The sequence below is a fragment of the Oenanthe melanoleuca genome, chromosome 9 (assembly GCF_029582105.1).
Source record: "Oenanthe melanoleuca isolate GR-GAL-2019-014 chromosome 9, OMel1.0, whole genome shotgun sequence".
Lineage (NCBI taxonomy): Eukaryota > Metazoa > Chordata > Aves > Passeriformes > Muscicapidae > Oenanthe > Oenanthe melanoleuca.
In genome coordinates this window covers 6045667-6064448 of record NC_079343.1, presented here as the reverse complement: position 1 = coordinate 6064448, position 18782 = coordinate 6045667, and the positions used below count along the sequence as shown (strand labels likewise).

The following is an 18782-nucleotide window of genomic DNA, read 5'->3' as shown; positions in this document are numbered from 1 at the left end:
GGGGGCTGGAGGTCTCTTGTTTTGCTTGGGCCTTTTATGTTGCTGGGGGCTGGAGGTCTCTTGTTTTGCTTGGGCAGCCGTTCAGAGCGGCCGAAGGGTGCGGGCACGTGTGGCGTGCATGCTGCCTGTGGATTTTTTTAAAGTCGGGTCCGGATACCGAGTCAGAGATTGGCCTGGGCAGTTCTGGTGCCCTAGTCTTGTGTCCATGGGGCTTTGGGGCTGGGCGGAGAGGTGGTGCGTGGTGCTGGTGAGTGGGCTGGAGGTCTCAGGTTTTGCTTGGGCAGCCGTGCTGCGGGGCAGGAGGGAGTGGGCAGTGGTGCCTGGTGTGGCTGAGGTAGTTTGTGTGGCTGGCGTGCCTAGCGTGACTTGTTGTCCTTTTGCAGCATTTGCCCAGGCGCAGGATGTGGTGGTGGCCTTGGCAGGCGGGGTGGACTGTGTGGTGTGCGTGTGTGTGAGGCTGTGGAGCAGGGAGCGCAGGTGGTGGTTTGCGCTCGTGAGCGTTGCAGACGGGTTGAGAGGTGCCTACGGCCATACCACCCTGAGAACGCCCGATCTCGTCTGATCTCGGAAGCTAAGCAGGGTCGGGCCCGGTTAGTACTTGGATGGGAGACCGCCTGGGAATACCGGGTGCTGTAGGCCTTTTATGTTGCTGGGGGCTGGAGGTCTCTTGTTTTGCTTGGGCCTTTTATGTTGCTGGGGGCTGGAGGTCTCTTGTTTTGCTTGGGCAGCCGTTCAGAGCGGCCGAAGGGTGCGGGCACGTGTGGCATGCATGCTGCCTGTGGATTTTTTTAAAGTCGGGTCCGGATACCGAGTCAGAGATTGGCCTGGGCAGTTCTGGTGCCCTAGTTTTGTGTCCATGGGGCTTTGGGGCTGGGCGGAGAGGTGGTGAGTGGGCTGGATGTCTCACGTTTTGCTTGGGCAGCCGTGCTGCGGGGCAGGAGGGAGTGGGCAATGGTGCCTGGTGTGGCTGAGGTAGTTTGTGTGGCTGGCGTGCCTAGCGTGACTTGTTGTCCTTTTGTAGCATTTGCCCAGGCGCAGGATGTGGTGGTGGCCTTGGCAGGCGGGGTGGCTGTGTGGTGTGCGTGTGTGTGAGGCTGTGGAGCAGGGAGCGCAGGTGGTGGTTTGCGCTCGTGAGCGTTGCAGACGGGTTGAGAGGTGCCTACGGCCATACCACCCTGAGAACGCCCGATCTCGTCTGATCTCGGAAGCTAAGCAGGGTCGGGCCCGGTTAGTACTTGGATGGGAGACCGCCTGGGAATACCGGGTGTTGTAGGCCTTTTATGTTGCTGGGGGCTGGAAGTCTCTTGTTTTGCTTGGGCCTTTTATGTTGCTGGGGGCTGGAGGTCTCTTGTTTTGCTTGGGCAGCCGTTCAGAGCGGCCGAAGGGTGCGGGCACGTGTGGCGTGCATGCTGCCTGTGAATTTTTTTAAAGTCGGGTCCGGATACCGAGTCAGAGATTGGCCTGGGCAGTTCTGGTGCCCTAGTCTTGTGTCCATGGGGCTTTGGGGCTGGGCGGAGAGGTGGTGAGTGGGCTGGATGTCTCACGTTTTGCTTGGGCAGCCGTGCTGCGGGGCAGGAGGGAGTGGGCAATGGTGCCTGGTGTGGCTGAGGTAGTTTGTGTGGCTGGCGTGCCTAGCGTGACTTGTTGTCCTTTTGTAGCATTTGCCCAGGCGCAGGATGTGGTGGTGGCCTTGGCAGGCGGGGTGGCTGTGTGGTGTGCGTGTGTGTGAGGCTGTGGAGCAGGGAGCGCAGGTGGTGGTTTGCGCTCGTGTGCGTTGAAGACGGGTGGAGAGGTGCCTACGGCCATACCACCCTGAGAACGCCCGATCTCGTCTGATCTCGGAAGCTAAGCAGGGTCGGGCCCGGTTAGTACTTGGATGGGAGACCGCCTGGGAATACCGGGTGCTGTAGGCCTTTTATGTTGCTGGGGGCTGGAGGTCTCTTGTTTTGCTTGGGCCTTTTATGTTGCTGGGGGCTGGAGGTCTCTTGTTTTGCTTGGGCAGCCGTTCAGAGCGGCCGAAGGGTGCGGGCACGTGTGGCGTGCATGCTGCCTGTGGATTTTTTTAAAGTCGGGTCCGGATACCGAGTCAGAGATTGGCCTGGGCAGTTCTGGTGCCCTAGTCTTGTGTCCATGGGGCTTTGGGGCTGGGCGGAGAGGTGGTGCGTGGTGCTGGTGAGTGGGCTGGAGGTCTCAGGTTTTGCTTGGGCAGCCGTGCTGCGGGGCAGGAGGGAGTGGGCAGTGGTGCCTGGTGTGGCTGAGGTAGTTTGTGTGGCTGGCGTGCCTAGCGTGACTTGTTGTCCTTTTGCAGCATTTGCCCAGGCGCAGGATGTGGTGGTGGCCTTGGCAGGCGGGGTGGCTGTGTGGTGTGCGTGTGTGTGAGGCTGTGGAGCAGGGAGCGCAGGTGGTGGTTTGCGCTCGTGAGCGTTGCAGACGGGTTGAGAGGTGCCTACGGCCATACCACCCTGAGAACGCCCGATCTCGTCTGATCTCGGAAGCTAAGCAGGGTCGGGCCCGGTTAGTACTTGGATGGGAGACCGCCTGGGAATACCGGGTGCTGTAGGCCTTTTATGTTGCTGGGGGCTGGAGGTCTCTTGTTTTGCTTGGGCCTTTTATGTTGCTGGGGGCTGGAGGTCTCTTGTTTTGCTTGGGCAGCCGTTCAGAGCGGCCGAAGGGTGCGGGCACGTGTGGCGTGCATGCTGCCTGTGGATTTTTTTAAAGTCGGGTCCGGATACCGAGTCAGAGATTGGCCTGGGCAGTTCTGGTGCCCTAGTTTTGTGTCCATGGGGCTTTGGGGCTGGGCGGAGAGGTGGTGAGTGGGCTGGATGTCTCACGTTTTGCTTGGGCAGCCGTGCTGCGGGGCAGGAGGGAGTGGGCAATGGTGCCTGGTGTGGCTGAGGTAGTTTGTGTGGCTGGCGTGCCTAGCGTGACTTGTTGTCCTTTTGTAGCATTTGCCCAGGCGCAGGATGTGGTGGTGGCCTTGGCAGGCGAGGGTGGCTGTGTGGTGTGCGTGTGTGTGAGGCTGTGGAGCAGGGAGCGCAGGTGGTGGTTTGCGCTCGTGAGCGTTGCAGACGGGTTGAGAGGTGCCTACGGCCATACCACCCTGAGAACGCCCGATCTCGTCTGATCTCGGAAGCTAAGCAGGGTCGGGCCCGGTTAGTACTTGGATGGGAGACCGCCTGGGAATACCGGGTGTTGTAGGCCTTTTATGTTGCTGGGGGCTGGAAGTCTCTTGTTTTGCTTGGGCCTTTTATGTTGCTGGGGGCTGGAGGTCTCTTGTTTTGCTTGGGCAGCCGTTCAGAGCGGCCGAAGGGTGCGGGCACGTGTGGCGTGCATGCTGCCTGTGAATTTTTTTAAAGTCGGGTCCGGATACCGAGTCAGAGATTGGCCTGGGCAGTTCTGGTGCCCTAGTCTTGTGTCCATGGGGCTTTGGGGCTGGGCGGAGAGGTGGTGCGTGGTGCTGGTGAGTGGGCTGGAGGTCTCAGGTTTTGCTTGGGCAGCCGTGCTGCGGGGCAGGAGGGAGTGGGCAGTGGTGCCTGGTGTGGCTGAGGTAGTTTGTGTGGCTGGCGTGCCTAGCGTGACTTGTTGTCCTTTTGCAGCATTTGCCCAGGCGCAGGATGTGGTGGTGGCCTTGGCAGGCGGGGTGGCTGTGTGGTGTGCGTGTGTGTGAGGCTGTGGAGCAGGGAGCGCAGGTGGTGGTTTGCGCTCGTGAGCGTTGCAGACGGGTTGAGAGGTGCCTACGGCCATACCACCCTGAGAACGCCCGATCTCGTCTGATCTCGGAAGCTAAGCAGGGTCGGGCCCGGTTAGTACTTGGATGGGAGACCGCCTGGGAATACCGGGTGCTGTAGGCCTTTTATGTTGCTGGGGGCTGGAGGTCTCTTGTTTTGCTTGGGCCTTTTATGTTGCTGGGGGCTGGAGGTCTCTTGTTTTGCTTGGGCAGCCGTTCAGAGCGGCCGAAGGGTGCGGGCACGTGTGGCGTGCATGCTGCCTGTGGATTTTTTTAAAGTCGGGTCCGGATACCGAGTCAGAGATTGGCCTGGGCAGTTCTGGTGCCCTAGTCTTGTGTCCATGGGGCTTTGGGGCTGGGCGGAGAGGTGGTGCGTGGTGCTGGTGAGTGGGCTGGAGGTCTCAGGTTTTGCTTGGGCAGCCGTGCTGCGGGGCAGGAGGGAGTGGGCAGTGGTGCCTGGTGTGGCTGAGGTAGTTTGTGTGGCTGGCGTGCCTAGCGTGACTTGTTGTCCTTTTGTAGCATTTGCCCAGGCGCAGGATGTGGTGGTGGCCTTGGCAGGCGGGGTGGCTGTGTGGTGTGCGTGTGTGTGAGGCTGTGGAGCAGGGAGCGCAGGTGGTGGTTTGCGCTCGTGAGCGTTGCAGACGGGTTGAGAGGTGCCTACGGCCATACCACCCTGAGAACGCCCGATCTCGTCTGATCTCGGAAGCTAAGCAGGGTCGGGCCCGGTTAGTACTTGGATGGGAGACCGCCTGGGAATACCGGGTGCTGTAGGCCTTTTATGTTGCTGGGGGCTGGAGGTCTCTTGTTTTGCTTGGGCCTTTTATGTTGCTGGGGGCTGGAGGTCTCTTGTTTTGCTTGGGCAGCCGTTCAGAGCGGCCGAAGGGTGCGGGCACGTGTGGCGTGCATGCTGCCTGTGGATTTTTTTAAAGTCGGGTCCGGATACCGAGTCAGAGATTGGCCTGGGCAGTTCTGGTGCCCTAGTCTTGTGTCCATGGGGCTTTGGGGCTGGGCGGAGAGGTGGTGAGTGGGCTGGATGTCTCACGTTTTGCTTGGGCAGCCGTGCTGCGGGGCAGGAGGGAGTGGGCAATGGTGCCTGGTGTGGCTGAGGTAGTTTGTGTGGCTGGCGTGCCTAGCGTGACTTGTTGTCCTTTTGCAGCATTTGCCCAGGCGCAGGATGTGGTGGTGGCCTTGGCAGGCGGGGTGGCTGTGTGGTGTGCGTGTGTGTGAGGCTGTGGAGCAGGGAGCGCAGGTGGTGGTTTGCGCTCGTGAGCGTTGCAGACGGGTTGAGAGGTGCCTACGGCCATACCACCCTGAGAACGCCCGATCTCGTCTGATCTCGGAAGCTAAGCAGGGTCGGGCCCGGTTAGTACTTGGATGGGAGACCGCCTGGGAATACCGGGTGCTGTAGGCCTTTTATGTTGCTGGGGGCTGGAGGTCTCTTGTTTTGCTTGGGCCTTTTATGTTGCTGGGGGCTGGAGGTCTCTTGTTTTGCTTGGGCAGCCGTTCAGAGCGGCCAAAGGGTGCGGGCACGTGTGGCGTGCATGCTGCCTGTGGATTTTTTTAAAGTCGGGTCCGGATACCGAGTCAGAGATTGGCCTGGGCAGTTCTGGTGCCCTAGTCTTGTGTCCATGGGGCTTTGGGGCTGGGCGGAGAGGTGGTGCGTGGTGCTGGTGAGTGGGCTGGAGGTCTCAGGTTTTGCTTGGGCAGCCGTGCTGCGGGGCAGGAGGGAGTGGGCAGTGGTGCCTGGTGTGGCTGAGGTAGTTTGTGTGGCTGGCGTGCCTAGCGTGACTTGTTGTCCTTTTGCAGCATTTGCCCAGGCGCAGGATGTGGTGGTGGCCTTGGCAGGCGGGGTGGCTGTGTGGTGTGCGTGTGTGTGAGGCTGTGGAGCAGGGAGCGCAGGTGGTGGTTTGCGCTCGTGAGCGTTGCAGACGGGTTGAGAGGTGCCTACGGCCATACCACCCTGAGAACGCCCGATCTCGTCTGATCTCGGAAGCTAAGCAGGGTCGGGCCCGGTTAGTACTTGGATGGGAGACCGCCTGGGAATACCGGGTGCTGTAGGCCTTTTATGTTGCTGGGGGCTGGAGGTCTCTTGTTTTGCTTGGGCCTTTTATGTTGCTGGGGGCTGGAGGTCTCTTGTTTTGCTTGGGCAGCCGTTCAGAGCGGCCGAAGGGTGCGGGCACGTGTGGCGTGCATGCTGCCTGTGGATTTTTTTAAAGTCGGGTCCGGATACCGAGTCAGAGATTGGCCTGGGCAGTTCTGGTGCCCTAGTCTTGTGTCCATGGGGCTTTGGGGCTGGGCGGAGAGGTGGTGAGTGGGCTGGATGTCTCACGTTTTGCTTGGGCAGCCGTGCTGCGGGGCAGGAGGGAGTGGGCAATGGTGCCTGGTGTGGCTGAGGTAGTTTGTGTGGCTGGCGTGCCTAGCGTGACTTGTTGTCCTTTTGCAGCATTTGCCCAGGCGCAGGATGTGGTGGTGGCCTTGGCAGGCGGGGTGGCTGTGTGGTGTGCGTGTGTGTGAGGCTGTGGAGCAGGGAGCGCAGGTGGTGGTTTGCGCTCGTGAGCGTTGCAGACGGGTTGAGAGGTGCCTACGGCCATACCACCCTGAGAACGCCCGATCTCGTCTGATCTCGGAAGCTAAGCAGGGTCGGGCCCGGTTAGTACTTGGATGGGAGACCGCCTGGGAATACCGGGTGCTGTAGGCCTTTTATGTTGCTGGGGGCTGGAGGTCTCTTGTTTTGCTTGGGCCTTTTATGTTGCTGGGGGCTGGAGGTCTCTTGTTTTGCTTGGGCAGCCGTTCAGAGCGGCCGAAGGGTGCGGGCACGTGTGGCGTGCATGCTGCCTGTGGATTTTTTTAAAGTCGGGTCCGGATACCGAGTCAGAGATTGGCCTGGGCAGTTCTGGTGCCCTAGTCTTGTGTCCATGGGGCTTTGGGGCTGGGCGGAGAGGTGGTGCGTGGTGCTGGTGAGTGGGCTGGAGGTCTCAGGTTTTGCTTGGGCAGCCGTGCTGCGGGGCAGGAGGGAGTGGGCAGTGGTGCCTGGTGTGGCTGAGGTAGTTTGTGTGGCTGGCGTGCCTAGCGTGACTTGTTGTCCTTTTGCAGCATTTGCCCAGGCGCAGGATGTGGTGGTGGCCTTGGCAGGCGGGGTGGCTGTGTGGTGTGCGTGTGTGTGAAGCTGTGGAGCAGGGAGCGCAGGTGGTGGTTTGCGCTCGTGAGCGTTGCAGACGGGTTGAGAGGTGCCTACGGCCATACCACCCTGAGAACGCCCGATCTCGTCTGATCTCGGAAGCTAAGCAGGGTCGGGCCCGGTTAGTACTTGGATGGGAGACCGCCTGGGAATACCGGGTGCTGTAGGCCTTTTATGTTGCTGGGGGCTGGAGGTCTCTTGTTTTGCTTGGGCCTTTTATGTTGCTGGGGGCTGGAGGTCTCTTGCTTTGCTTGGGCAGCCGTTCAGAGCGGCCGAAGGGTGCGGGCACGTGTGGCGTGCATGCTGCCTGTGGATTTTTTTAAAGTCGGGTCCGGATACCGAGTCAGAGATTGGCCTGGGCAGTTCTGGTGCCCTAGTCTTGTGTCCATGGGGCTTTGGGGCTGGGCGGAGAGGTGGTGCGTGGTGCTGGTGAGTGGGCTGGAGGTCTCAGGTTTTGCTTGGGCAGCCGTGCTGCGGGGCAGGAGGGAGTGGGCAGTGGTGCCTGGTGTGGCTGAGGTAGTTTGTGTGGCTGGCGTGCCTAGCGTGACTTGTTGTCCTTTTGCAGCATTTGCCCAGGCGCAGGATGTGGTGGTGGCCTTGGCAGGCGGGGTGGCTGTGTGGTGTGCGTGTGTGTGAGGCTGTGGAGCAGGGAGCGCAGGTGGTGGTTTGCGCTCGTGAGCGTTGCAGACGGGTTGAGAGGTGCCTACGGCCATACCACCCTGAGAACGCCCGATCTCGTCTGATCTCGGAAGCTAAGCAGGGTCGGGCCCGGTTAGTACTTGGATGGGAGACCGCCTGGGAATACCGGGTGCTGTAGGCCTTTTATGTTGCTGGGGGCTGGAGGTCTCTTGTTTTGCTTGGGCCTTTTATGTTGCTGGGGGCTGGAGGTCTCTTGTTTTGCTTGGGCAGCCGTTCAGAGCGGCCGAAGGGTGCGGGCACGTGTGGCATGCATGCTGCCTGTGGATTTTTTTAAAGTCGGGTCCGGATACCGAGTCAGAGATTGGCCTGGGCAGTTCTGGTGCCCTAGTTTTGTGTCCATGGGGCTTTGGGGCTGGGCGGAGAGGTGGTGAGTGGGCTGGATGTCTCACGTTTTGCTTGGGCAGCCGTGCTGCGGGGCAGGAGGGAGTGGGCAATGGTGCCTGGTGTGGCTGAGGTAGTTTGTGTGGCTGGCGTGCCTAGCGTGACTTGTTGTCCTTTTGTAGCATTTGCCCAGGCGCAGGATGTGGTGGTGGCCTTGGCAGGCGGGGTGGCTGTGTGGTGTGCGTGTGTGTGAGGCTGTGGAGCAGGGAGCGCAGGTGGTGGTTTGCGCTCGTGAGCGTTGCAGACGGGTTGAGAGGTGCCTACGGCCATACCACCCTGAGAACGCCCGATCTCGTCTGATCTCGGAAGCTAAGCAGGGTCGGGCCCGGTTAGTACTTGGATGGGAGACCGCCTGGGAATACCGGGTGTTGTAGGCCTTTTATGTTGCTGGGGGCTGGAAGTCTCTTGTTTTGCTTGGGCCTTTTATGTTGCTGGGGGCTGGAGGTCTCTTGTTTTGCTTGGGCAGCCGTTCAGAGCGGCCGAAGGGTGCGGGCACGTGTGGCGTGCATGCTGCCTGTGAATTTTTTTAAAGTCGGGTCCGGATACCGAGTCAGAGATTGGCCTGGGCAGTTCTGGTGCCCTAGTCTTGTGTCCATGGGGCTTTGGGGCTGGGCGGAGAGGTGGTGAGTGGGCTGGATGTCTCACGTTTTGCTTGGGCAGCCGTGCTGCGGGGCAGGAGGGAGTGGGCAATGGTGCCTGGTGTGGCTGAGGTAGTTTGTGTGGCTGGCGTGCCTAGCGTGACTTGTTGTCCTTTTGTAGCATTTGCCCAGGCGCAGGATGTGGTGGTGGCCTTGGCAGGCGGGGTGGCTGTGTGGTGTGCGTGTGTGTGAGGCTGTGGAGCAGGGAGCGCAGGTGGTGGTTTGCGCTCGTGTGCGTTGAAGACGGGTGGAGAGGTGCCTACGGCCATACCACCCTGAGAACGCCCGATCTCGTCTGATCTCGGAAGCTAAGCAGGGTCGGGCCCGGTTAGTACTTGGATGGGAGACCGCCTGGGAATACCGGGTGCTGTAGGCCTTTTATGTTGCTGGGGGCTGGAGGTCTCTTGTTTTGCTTGGGCCTTTTATGTTGCTGGGGGCTGGAGGTCTCTTGTTTTGCTTGGGCAGCCGTTCAGAGCGGCCGAAGGGTGCGGGCACGTGTGGCGTGCATGCTGCCTGTGGATTTTTTTAAAGTCGGGTCCGGATACCGAGTCAGAGATTGGCCTGGGCAGTTCTGGTGCCCTAGTCTTGTGTCCATGGGGCTTTGGGGCTGGGCGGAGAGGTGGTGCGTGGTGCTGGTGAGTGGGCTGGAGGTCTCAGGTTTTGCTTGGGCAGCCGTGCTGCGGGGCAGGAGGGAGTGGGCAGTGGTGCCTGGTGTGGCTGAGGTAGTTTGTGTGGCTGGCGTGCCTAGCGTGACTTGTTGTCCTTTTGCAGCATTTGCCCAGGCGCAGGATGTGGTGGTGGCCTTGGCAGGCGGGGTGGCTGTGTGGTGTGCGTGTGTGTGAGGCTGTGGAGCAGGGAGCGCAGGTGGTGGTTTGCGCTCGTGAGCGTTGCAGACGGGTTGAGAGGTGCCTACGGCCATACCACCCTGAGAACGCCCGATCTCGTCTGATCTCGGAAGCTAAGCAGGGTCGGGCCCGGTTAGTACTTGGATGGGAGACCGCCTGGGAATACCGGGTGTTGTAGGCCTTTTATGTTGCTGGGGGCTGGAAGTCTCTTGTTTTGCTTGGGCCTTTTATGTTGCTGGGGGCTGGAGGTCTCTTGTTTTGCTTGGGCAGCCGTTCAGAGCGGCCGAAGGGTGCGGGCACGTGTGGCGTGCATGCTGCCTGTGGATTTTTTTAAAGTCGGGTCCGGATACCGAGTCAGAGATTGGCCTGGGCAGTTCTGGTGCCCTAGTCTTGTGTCCATGGGGCTTTGGGGCTGGGCGGAGAGGTGGTGCGTGGTGCTGGTGAGTGGGCTGGAGGTCTCAGGTTTTGCTTGGGCAGCCGTGCTGCGGGGCAGGAGGGAGTGGGCAGTGGTGCCTGGTGTGGCTGAGGTAGTTTGTGTGGCTGGCGTGCCTAGCGTGACTTGTTGTCCTTTTGCAGCATTTGCCCAGGCGCAGGATGTGGTGGTGGCCTTGGCAGGCGGGGTGGCTGTGTGGTGTGCGTGTGTGTGAGGCTGTGGAGCAGGGAGCGCAGGTGGTGGTTTGCGCTCGTGAGCGTTGCAGACGGGTTGAGAGGTGCCTACGGCCATACCACCCTGAGAACGCCCGATCTCGTCTGATCTCGGAAGCTAAGCAGGGTCGGGCCCGGTTAGTACTTGGATGGGAGACCGCCTGGGAATACCGGGTGCTGTAGGCCTTTTATGTTGCTGGGGGCTGGAGGTCTCTTGTTTTGCTTGGGCCTTTTATGTTGCTGGGGGCTGGAGGTCTCTTGTTTTGCTTGGGCAGCCGTTCAGAGCGGCCGAAGGGTGCGGGCACGTGTGGCGTGCATGCTGCCTGTGGATTTTTTTAAAGTCGGGTCCGGATACCGAGTCAGAGATTGGCCTGGGCAGTTCTGGTGCCCTAGTCTTGTGTCCATGGGGCTTTGGGGCTGGGCGGAGAGGTGGTGCGTGGTGCTGGTGAGTGGGCTGGAGGTCTCAGGTTTTGCTTGGGCAGCCGTGCTGCGGGGCAGGAGGGAGTGGGCAGTGGTGCCTGGTGTGGCTGAGGTAGTTTGTGTGGCTGGCGTGCCTAGCGTGACTTGTTGTCCTTTTGTAGCATTTGCCCAGGCGCAGGATGTGGTGGTGGCCTTGGCAGGCGGGGTGGCTGTGTGGTGTGCGTGTGTGTGAGGCTGTGGAGCAGGGAGCGCAGGTGGTGGTTTGCGCTCGTGAGCGTTGCAGACGGGTTGAGAGGTGCCTACGGCCATACCACCCTGAGAACGCCCGATCTCGTCTGATCTCGGAAGCTAAGCAGGGTCGGGCCCGGTTAGTACTTGGATGGGAGACCGCCTGGGAATACCGGGTGCTGTAGGCCTTTTATGTTGCTGGGGGCTGGAGGTCTCTTGTTTTGCTTGGGCCTTTTATGTTGCTGGGGGCTGGAGGTCTCTTGTTTTGCTTGGGCAGCCGTTCAGAGCGGCCGAAGGGTGCGGGCACGTGTGGCGTGCATGCTGCCTGTGGATTTTTTTAAAGTCGGGTCCGGATACCGAGTCAGAGATTGGCCTGGGCAGTTCTGGTGCCCTAGTCTTGTGTCCATGGGGCTTTGGGGCTGGGCGGAGAGGTGGTGAGTGGGCTGGATGTCTCACGTTTTGCTTGGGCAGCCGTGCTGCGGGGCAGGAGGGAGTGGGCAATGGTGCCTGGTGTGGCTGAGGTAGTTTGTGTGGCTGGCGTGCCTAGCGTGACTTGTTGTCCTTTTGCAGCATTTGCCCAGGCGCAGGATGTGGTGGTGGCCTTGGCAGGCGGGGTGGCTGTGTGGTGTGCGTGTGTGTGAGGCTGTGGAGCAGGGAGCGCAGGTGGTGGTTTGCGCTCGTGTGCGTTGAAGACGGGTGGAGAGGTGCCTACGGCCATACCACCCTGAGAACGCCCGATCTCGTCTGATCTCGGAAGCTAAGCAGGGTCGGGCCCGGTTAGTACTTGGATGGGAGACCGCCTGGGAATACCGGGTGTTGTAGGCCTTTTATGTTGCTGGGGGCTGGAAGTCTCTTGTTTTGCTTGGGCCTTTTATGTTGCTGGGGGCTGGAGGTCTCTTGTTTTGCTTGGGCAGCCGTTCAGAGCGGCCGAAGGGTGCGGGCACGTGTGGCGTGCATGCTGCCTGTGGATTTTTTAAAGTCGGGTCCGGATACCGAGTCAGAGATTGGCCTGGGCAGTTCTGGTGCCCTAGTTTTGTGTCCATGGGGCTTTGGGGCTGGGCGGAGAGGTGGTGAGTGGGCTGGATGTCTCACGTTTTGCTTGGGCAGCCGTGCTGCGGGGCAGGAGGGAGTGGGCAATGGTGCCTGGTGTGGCTGAGGTAGTTTGTGTGGCTGGCGTGCCTAGCGTGACTTGTTGTCCTTTTGTAGCATTTGCCCAGGCGCAGGATGTGGTGGTGGCCTTGGCAGGCGGGGTGGCTGTGTGGTGTGCGTGTGTGTGAGGCTGTGGAGCAGGGAGCGCAGGTGGTGGTTTGCGCTCGTGAGCGTTGCAGACGGGTTGAGAGGTGCCTACGGCCATACCACCCTGAGAACGCCCGATCTCGTCTGATCTCGGAAGCTAAGCAGGGTCGGGCCCGGTTAGTACTTGGATGGGAGACCGCCTGGGAATACCGGGTGTTGTAGGCCTTTTATGTTGCTGGGGGCTGGAAGTCTCTTGTTTTGCTTGGGCCTTTTATGTTGCTGGGGGCTGGAGGTCTCTTGTTTTGCTTGGGCAGCCGTTCAGAGCGGCCGAAGGGTGCGGGCACGTGTGGCGTGCATGCTGCCTGTGAATTTTTTTAAAGTCGGGTCCGGATACCGAGTCAGAGATTGGCCTGGGCAGTTCTGGTGCCCTAGTCTTGTGTCCATGGGGCTTTGGGGCTGGGCGGAGAGGTGGTGCGTGGTGCTGGTGAGTGGGCTGGAGGTCTCAGGTTTTGCTTGGGCAGCCGTGCTGCGGGGCAGGAGGGAGTGGGCAGTGGTGCCTGGTGTGGCTGAGGTAGTTTGTGTGGCTGGCGTGCCTAGCGTGACTTGTTGTCCTTTTGCAGCATTTGCCCAGGCGCAGGATGTGGTGGTGGCCTTGGCAGGCGGGGTGGCTGTGTGGTGTGCGTGTGTGTGAGGCTGTGGAGCAGGGAGCGCAGGTGGTGGTTTGCGCTCGTGAGCGTTGCAGACGGGTTGAGAGGTGCCTACGGCCATACCACCCTGAGAACGCCCGATCTCGTCTGATCTCGGAAGCTAAGCAGGGTCGGGCCCGGTTAGTACTTGGATGGGAGACCGCCTGGGAATACCGGGTGCTGTAGGCCTTTTATGTTGCTGGGGGCTGGAGGTCTCTTGTTTTGCTTGGGCCTTTTATGTTGCTGGGGGCTGGAGGTCTCTTGTTTTGCTTGGGCAGCCGTTCAGAGCGGCCGAAGGGTGCGGGCACGTGTGGCGTGCATGCTGCCTGTGGATTTTTTTAAAGTCGGGTCCGGATACCGAGTCAGAGATTGGCCTGGGCAGTTCTGGTGCCCTAGTCTTGTGTCCATGGGGCTTTGGGGCTGGGCGGAGAGGTGGTGCGTGGTGCTGGTGAGTGGGCTGGAGGTCTCAGGTTTTGCTTGGGCAGCCGTGCTGCGGGGCAGGAGGGAGTGGGCAGTGGTGCCTGGTGTGGCTGAGGTAGTTTGTGTGGCTGGCGTGCCTAGCGTGACTTGTTGTCCTTTTGCAGCATTTGCCCAGGCGCAGGATGTGGTGGTGGCCTTGGCAGGCGGGGTGGCTGTGTGGTGTGCGTGTGTGTGAGGCTGTGGAGCAGGGAGCGCAGGTGGTGGTTTGCGCTCGTGAGCGTTGCAGACGGGTTGAGAGGTGCCTACGGCCATACCACCCTGAGAACGCCCGATCTCGTCTGATCTCGGAAGCTAAGCAGGGTCGGGCCTAGTTAGTAGTTGAATGGGAGACCCCCATGGTTACTTAGTGCAATAGACTCTTTTCCAATCCCTTTGAACCAATTTTTGGGGATTTAATAATTCATTTTTCCTTTCCTTTTTGTGGTATTTAAGCTTTTTTTATCCTTGTGATAATTTTTTCTTGGGACATCTTTTTTTTATTATATAATGTTTTAGTGACCTTGGCTTTTCTTTCTTATGTTGGGTAGCTGCATTTTGTTTGTTGAGTGTTACTGCCGAGGAGCTTCTATTTTCATGTGATTTTCATATTTTGCGACTGACATTGTGCCATTTGTTAACTGACAGTGTTTTATTCTGTGACTTTCTGTCTTTATTGATTCCTCTGTGCGTCTTGTTTAGCATCTGTCTTAGAGACTGTTTTTTCCTGACTTGGGTTGTGGTTTCTGCTCTTTCGTCGGTGCGTTAGGTGAGGAGTCCCTGTGTTTCTGCGAGTGGCCGTGCCATGGTCTGGAATGCCCACTGCAAGATCCCATCCCACGTGCTCTGCGGGACAACCCCTCGTGTTTATTTTATATTCCCCCTCCCCATCCTTCCCCTCAGGGGTCTCCAGGCTCATGTTGCTGGACCCACAGCCCCATGTCACCCTGTGGGTCACACCAGAGACATGGCTCTCTTTGCATGGAATGTGTTGGTGTCACAGAGTCTTACCTCACCTAGCAGCGCATCAAGCTCGTCCCGGCTCAGCATAGGGTCACTGCCAAGGGCTCCGTCCTCTGCCTGTGCATGGAGACATGTCCTGCCAGCTCCCCTTCTGCCCTCAGCCTGCTCACCTTTTGGTCAGGGTTGCTGCCCATGTTCAGTTCCTCAGCTGCTGTGGTCCCGGCTCACGCTCCGCCAGCACAGCTTCACAAACTTGCCTGTGTTGTCAGCCCATTCCTCACCTGTCTGATCCACCTCCACCTTCCTGCCCCCCACAGGCCCCACCCTTCCTCTCCCACCCTGTTCCTGGAACTGCTTTTGCTGACCTTGGCTGCTGGAAGCAGTTGGTCTCCAGCTGCTGCAGGGGTGCCCAGGCCGCCTGTGTCCGGGGTGCCTGTGCAGGACATGCACAGCAGCAGCCCCCTGCACCATCAGGGGTGACACAGACCATCAGGGCAGAATCCTCCAGGGAGGAGCTAATGCTGGGATGTGGGCATGATGGGAGACTCACCTGGGGTCCCCACTGGGAGCAGGACAGTGTCGGGGAGTGGGGATCCGGGTGCAGCAGCGGCTGCAGATGCTCCCCTCAACTCCACCCGCCTGGGTGTCTCGTGCTGCTTCCCCCAGGATCTCAGGGGGTCTCTCCACAGGCAAGACTGCCTCCAGCAGCTGGCCTGGTTCAGTCACATTCCCCACACAGGAGCCACATCGCCATGTCCCGCTGCACAGTGGGAGCAGAGCATGAGGGATGGCAGGGGACACGGGCTTCCCTGTGTGCCCTGGGACTCACCTGGGGACGTGGGGCAGTGGGGGCACCAGGCAGGCAAGGTGAAAGGCCCTGGGGCAGCCATCACAACAGATGAGCTCACCACCATCACCGCATGCTGCACACTCATCCTCGTTCTCCTGTCCCCGGGGGAGTGGGCAGGGGGTCACTGCCACCCACACAGGCTGAAGCCATGGCTGTGGCAAGGTCTGTTATTCCCCTTGCTGTCTCCCCCTGCATCACCCACCCTGCACCAAACATACCAATCCTTTTGGGGTAGTAAAATTGCCTGTCTCTTGGGGAGTCATAACCTGATGAAGCTTCAGTAGCTGAGCCCTGGGTTTCCTTTTCAAGGCCAAGGCAAATGGACATGCCAGGGGAACCCCAACAGTTCCTCCTGGGAGTGCACCAGGTGTCAGATCCAGGGCTCACCTGGTGGGGCACAGGGTCCTGGCTGTACACAGTGGCTGCTGGCAGCTGGCCCTGGGTGTGCAATTGCGTTTCCCTGTTCTGTTGGTGAGACAAGAGGAGGTTTGAAGAAGCACTGCTTGCACTGGGGGACACCCCCAGGCCATGATGGCTATGATGCCATGCAGGAACAATCCTCCTTCACAGCCTTGGCAGCTGCAGAAGATGGGGGTGAAAACATATGAGAGGGGTGTGTATACACTTTGGCATGCCTTGGGCTGGGGGAGCTTCAGGTTGTGACTTCTGCTCCTGGCCTCTGGCTCTTCGCAGGCAGCTGACTTATATGGCTCATCCCCAGCTCTGCTGCCTGTCTTGGAGCTGCCTGCAAGAGAAGCCAGAGGCAGCTCCAGCTCTCCTTTCCCACCTCACCCTTCCTGAGGGTGGCTCCTGAATCTGGGGACTGAACAGGGTAGGAGATGGCTGACCTGGGCTGTACTTACTTGGATCCAGCACATGTTTAATGAGGATGCCCTCGATGGCCCCACGGCTGACGGGCACCTCACCACCTGCCACGGCCACCGCTCTCTGCACCGAGGCAGCCACTGCCTGGAGGGCTGCAGCCAGGGCAGCGGCTCAGTGGGGTGGGCAGCCCCCTGCCCACGGCTGTGGGCAAACAGAGCACGCAAGCAGAAGGTGCCCTGAGGGTTTCGGCACTCACCGCTGGCACGAGAGGTGCGGGGGGTTTCTGTGCCCTCCGGCTTCTTCACAGTCTTTGCCTTCACCAGGGGCCCTGCAGCTTTGTGAGGAAGGCCGTCAGGGGGCACAGCACCCCACAGTACCGCGGGGGCAGCACCCTGCCCCGTCTCCATACCAGGACTGGTGCTGTGCCGTGGAGCGGGCTGTGCCGCCCGGGCCTTGTCCCGGTCCTCAGGGGCTTTCCTCTTGCCTTGGGGTCTGTGTGGGGCCGGTGCTGTGGGGCTCGGGGAGAGACGCCTTCCACGACGCTGCCGCCCCAGCTCCACCTCTGCAAGAAGAATAGGGACTGGGACAGGCACCAGCACCCGGCCCACTGTCAGCCCCCGGGGCTGCCAGTCCCACCGGACCCCCTTCTACCTCTGGGAAAGGCGCCGCGGAGAGGCCGGAGCCGGGAGTACCGCTCCAGGTTGTAGTCCTTGAAGAGGACGGCCCAGAAGTCGCGGAGGGCGGCGGTGTCGCGGCCCAGCAGCCAGGTGAGCAGCGCATGGAAGGCGCGGTGGGAGCCCTCCCGCTCCGTCCGGCCCAGCGTCTCCTGCCAGGCACAGCACGGCCCGCGGGCTGCCCTCGGCCCTCGGCCCTCGGCCCCGGCCTCACAGCGGGACCAGCCTGTGCTGCTCCGCAGCCTCACCTTGAAGATGTGCTCAGGGACGACATCGTGGTCAGCCAGCCCATGCAGCAGTGGGAAGACGTCGTCCACTGCCATGGCGATCTCAGTGCGGTGCAGCTTCAGCAGGCGCCGCAGGTCCCCGTCGCTGCCCGGCCCCGCCATGCCCGGGGCTGCCGGAGCCGCAGCCGCCTGTGTCTCCCCTTTAATATAGCTTGGCCGCGGCGCCGGAAACCTCGGTGCACTCCCGCAGCCCCACTCATTTCTTTACGAGGCCGTAACCTGAACCCGTCACTCCCTCCCGGCTTCTCCCCACGCCCCAGCCCAGGGATTAAGGTCAGGCATCTCCCCAGCTCCGGGGTGGCAGCCAGCGTGGGGTCGGCTTTGCCTCCGGTGAAGGACACCCAACCCGCGGGGAGGAGCGCGGGGCGACCGGGGAGAGGGGGGCAGTGAGGTCCTGGCGAGGGGCTCCACTTCTCTCATATCTGTGGTCACCCAGGTGCCTCCCAAAACTTCTGGACTTTCCGCAGCAGCTGCTTCTCTCATCCAGAAACTCGGCTGCAGGAGCTTGTGGCAAAGTAAGGACCTAGCAGCTGGGGGTGCGACAGTGACGAAAGAGAGTCAGGGTATGGGTGCCTTTGAGTGTGCACTCCCCCCACACTCCCCACTTCCAGCATCTCTCATGGACAATATGGTTTGTCTCAAGATAGAAATATAGGTACTGCAGGAGGAACTGTCTGGGTGCTCACATCATGAATGCATTCCAGAGACAGAGAAGCCAAGATGTGAGTGATTTTGGTCCATCATTGGCCTGCAAAAGGATATAAAATGCTGTTGGAGACTGGGCCAGTTGAGCAAACTGGTCTCCTGAGGTTGTGGGCAGCTTCTGTGGGGTAATAGGAAGCACTGACACACAAAGAAACTCCACAAGAGGTGTGCTGGAGTACAAATGAGGAAGCTGAACAAGCAAACATATTGCCAGAGCTGTGGCAGTGCCACAAGTGCACTCAGGGAATGCCTGGGCAGGTGCAGCCCACAGCTCTGTCAATATCCACTTCCCAAAACAGAGCATATGGAGCTGCAAGAAGCTTAGAGCCAAGAGGAAGCTGGCTCCTTGAAAGCATCTAGCATAGAAAAGTCTGGGGGCCTGACTGCTCTGTACCAGGTAACTGGGAAAAACAAAGCTCAACTGCTCCTACCCCAGCTCCCAGCCGTTTGGATTTCCCCAGGATCAATTCCTAGCCTCCCTCCCTCTGGAAGTGTGTCTGGGCTGCCCAGCAGCCTCTGCCAGGGGTGCTGTGGCTGTGCACAGCTGTCCCCAGGCCATAGGGTACGAGCAGGGCCGACCTGAGCAGGGCCAGGTGCAGGAGGGGACACCCAAGGGGATAGATACAGGGAGGAACTTTCATTGCTATGTCTTAAAAGACTGAAGCAGTATCTGCTGACTCCAAAGCTGTTCCAGGAGGAAGCATCTGCTGTCAAGAAACTCGGGAAGAATTACAAGGCAACACCCTTGGCGAGAGCAGGAAATACCCTTGCACGTCTGGTCAATAAATGAATGTGGTTGCCTGTGGAAAGGCTCACCTTGCAGCTTCTTTCAGCATTCAGGGGGATTTTTCCTGTGGAGGCAGTGAGAGCTGTAGGATGGGGCTGGGCAGGTGTTATGCTGGGTTCCTGTGCCCCACATCAGGATTCCTGTGCTCAGCTCTGCCATGGTAGGGATGGCTTCACCACCACCTGTGCCATACATTCCCCCAGGGGAAAACACAGGGATGTCAGGCAACACAGGAGGTTCATCTCCCCTCCTGGAGCTCTGCCCAAGCTCAGCCACAGGTACTGAGCACAAGCACAGTTGTGACACAGCCTCAGAGGCTGGTTCCACTCTTCCTAGGAGCACTGTTTTCCCCAGTATCTCACCTGCAGTGCTACAATTTGTCACTGTCACCCTGTGTTAGGCTGTCTGGCACAGCTGGCCTAGGACAAGGCTCTGGCACTTCCCCCTGCCCACCCAGCTCCCTCGTGGGGAGACTGCCCAACACTCCATGAGCCATATGCCCACAGTGCTGGGCTTGGACTTGTTTTAAATTCCAACTTTGTGACTCTTTCT

At 60.0% G+C, this 18782-nt stretch overlaps 1 protein-coding gene, 20 non-coding genes and 1 pseudogene across 22 annotated transcripts; 21 read left to right on the top strand and 1 right to left on the bottom strand.

Moving 5' to 3' along the window:
* The first annotated feature begins 520 nt into the window (after positions 1–520).
* Positions 521–639, top strand: LOC130257086 (5S ribosomal RNA). The gene has a single exon (XR_008841230.1). It is a non-coding gene; the product is annotated as a 5S ribosomal RNA (ribosomal RNA).
* A 518-nt stretch (positions 640–1157) lies between these two features.
* Positions 1158–1276, top strand: LOC130257106 (5S ribosomal RNA). The gene has a single exon (XR_008841248.1). It is a non-coding gene; the product is annotated as a 5S ribosomal RNA (ribosomal RNA).
* A 518-nt stretch (positions 1277–1794) lies between these two features.
* On the top strand, positions 1795–1913 carry LOC130257085 (5S ribosomal RNA). Its single transcript, XR_008841229.1, has one exon. It is a non-coding gene; the product is annotated as a 5S ribosomal RNA (ribosomal RNA).
* A 531-nt stretch (positions 1914–2444) lies between these two features.
* On the top strand, positions 2445–2563 carry LOC130257084 (5S ribosomal RNA). Its single transcript, XR_008841228.1, has one exon. It is a non-coding gene; the product is annotated as a 5S ribosomal RNA (ribosomal RNA).
* A 519-nt stretch (positions 2564–3082) lies between these two features.
* On the top strand, positions 3083–3201 carry LOC130257105 (5S ribosomal RNA). Its single transcript, XR_008841247.1, has one exon. It is a non-coding gene; the product is annotated as a 5S ribosomal RNA (ribosomal RNA).
* A 531-nt stretch (positions 3202–3732) lies between these two features.
* Positions 3733–3851, top strand: LOC130257082 (5S ribosomal RNA). The gene has a single exon (XR_008841227.1). It is a non-coding gene; the product is annotated as a 5S ribosomal RNA (ribosomal RNA).
* A 531-nt stretch (positions 3852–4382) lies between these two features.
* LOC130257081 (5S ribosomal RNA) lies at positions 4383–4501 on the top strand. The gene has a single exon (XR_008841226.1). It is a non-coding gene; the product is annotated as a 5S ribosomal RNA (ribosomal RNA).
* Positions 4502–5019: 518 nt separating this feature from the next.
* LOC130257080 (5S ribosomal RNA) lies at positions 5020–5138 on the top strand. The gene has a single exon (XR_008841225.1). It is a non-coding gene; the product is annotated as a 5S ribosomal RNA (ribosomal RNA).
* Positions 5139–5669: 531 nt separating this feature from the next.
* Positions 5670–5788, top strand: LOC130257079 (5S ribosomal RNA). Its single transcript, XR_008841224.1, has one exon. It is a non-coding gene; the product is annotated as a 5S ribosomal RNA (ribosomal RNA).
* A 518-nt stretch (positions 5789–6306) lies between these two features.
* Positions 6307–6425, top strand: LOC130257078 (5S ribosomal RNA). Its single transcript, XR_008841223.1, has one exon. It is a non-coding gene; the product is annotated as a 5S ribosomal RNA (ribosomal RNA).
* A 531-nt stretch (positions 6426–6956) lies between these two features.
* LOC130257077 (5S ribosomal RNA) lies at positions 6957–7075 on the top strand. The gene has a single exon (XR_008841222.1). It is a non-coding gene; the product is annotated as a 5S ribosomal RNA (ribosomal RNA).
* Positions 7076–7606: 531 nt separating this feature from the next.
* On the top strand, positions 7607–7725 carry LOC130257120 (5S ribosomal RNA). The gene has a single exon (XR_008841260.1). It is a non-coding gene; the product is annotated as a 5S ribosomal RNA (ribosomal RNA).
* A 518-nt stretch (positions 7726–8243) lies between these two features.
* LOC130257104 (5S ribosomal RNA) lies at positions 8244–8362 on the top strand. Its single transcript, XR_008841246.1, has one exon. It is a non-coding gene; the product is annotated as a 5S ribosomal RNA (ribosomal RNA).
* A 518-nt stretch (positions 8363–8880) lies between these two features.
* On the top strand, positions 8881–8999 carry LOC130257112 (5S ribosomal RNA). The gene has a single exon (XR_008841253.1). It is a non-coding gene; the product is annotated as a 5S ribosomal RNA (ribosomal RNA).
* Positions 9000–9530: 531 nt separating this feature from the next.
* On the top strand, positions 9531–9649 carry LOC130257103 (5S ribosomal RNA). Its single transcript, XR_008841245.1, has one exon. It is a non-coding gene; the product is annotated as a 5S ribosomal RNA (ribosomal RNA).
* A 531-nt stretch (positions 9650–10180) lies between these two features.
* Positions 10181–10299, top strand: LOC130257101 (5S ribosomal RNA). The gene has a single exon (XR_008841243.1). It is a non-coding gene; the product is annotated as a 5S ribosomal RNA (ribosomal RNA).
* Positions 10300–10830: 531 nt separating this feature from the next.
* On the top strand, positions 10831–10949 carry LOC130257088 (5S ribosomal RNA). Its single transcript, XR_008841232.1, has one exon. It is a non-coding gene; the product is annotated as a 5S ribosomal RNA (ribosomal RNA).
* A 518-nt stretch (positions 10950–11467) lies between these two features.
* On the top strand, positions 11468–11586 carry LOC130257102 (5S ribosomal RNA). Its single transcript, XR_008841244.1, has one exon. It is a non-coding gene; the product is annotated as a 5S ribosomal RNA (ribosomal RNA).
* A 517-nt stretch (positions 11587–12103) lies between these two features.
* Positions 12104–12222, top strand: LOC130257099 (5S ribosomal RNA). The gene has a single exon (XR_008841242.1). It is a non-coding gene; the product is annotated as a 5S ribosomal RNA (ribosomal RNA).
* Positions 12223–12753: 531 nt separating this feature from the next.
* LOC130257076 (5S ribosomal RNA) lies at positions 12754–12872 on the top strand. Its single transcript, XR_008841221.1, has one exon. It is a non-coding gene; the product is annotated as a 5S ribosomal RNA (ribosomal RNA).
* Positions 12873–13403: 531 nt separating this feature from the next.
* Positions 13404–13521, top strand: LOC130257107 (5S ribosomal RNA; annotated as a pseudogene).
* A 257-nt stretch (positions 13522–13778) lies between these two features.
* AIRE (autoimmune regulator) lies at positions 13779–16867 on the bottom strand. 2 transcript variants are annotated; one of them, XM_056498428.1, is made up of 12 exons: positions 16700–16865; positions 16429–16603; positions 16187–16339; positions 16034–16111; positions 15816–15929; positions 15576–15697; positions 15340–15417; positions 14932–15047; positions 14653–14862; positions 14468–14564; positions 14151–14219; positions 13779–13985 (listed from the first exon to the last, which is right to left on the bottom strand). In XM_056498428.1, the coding sequence occupies exons 1-12, from the start codon at positions 16838–16840 to the stop codon at positions 13905–13907; spliced, it is 1434 nt and encodes a 477-aa protein (XP_056354403.1). In that variant the 5' UTR covers positions 16841–16865; the 3' UTR covers positions 13779–13904. The 2 variants fall into 2 exon arrangements, with proteins under 2 accessions (XP_056354403.1, XP_056354402.1); XM_056498427.1 differs by lacking the exon at positions 14932–15047 and having other exon boundaries at positions 15340–15697; positions 16700–16867.
* Between the last annotated feature and the right edge of the window lie 1915 nt (positions 16868–18782).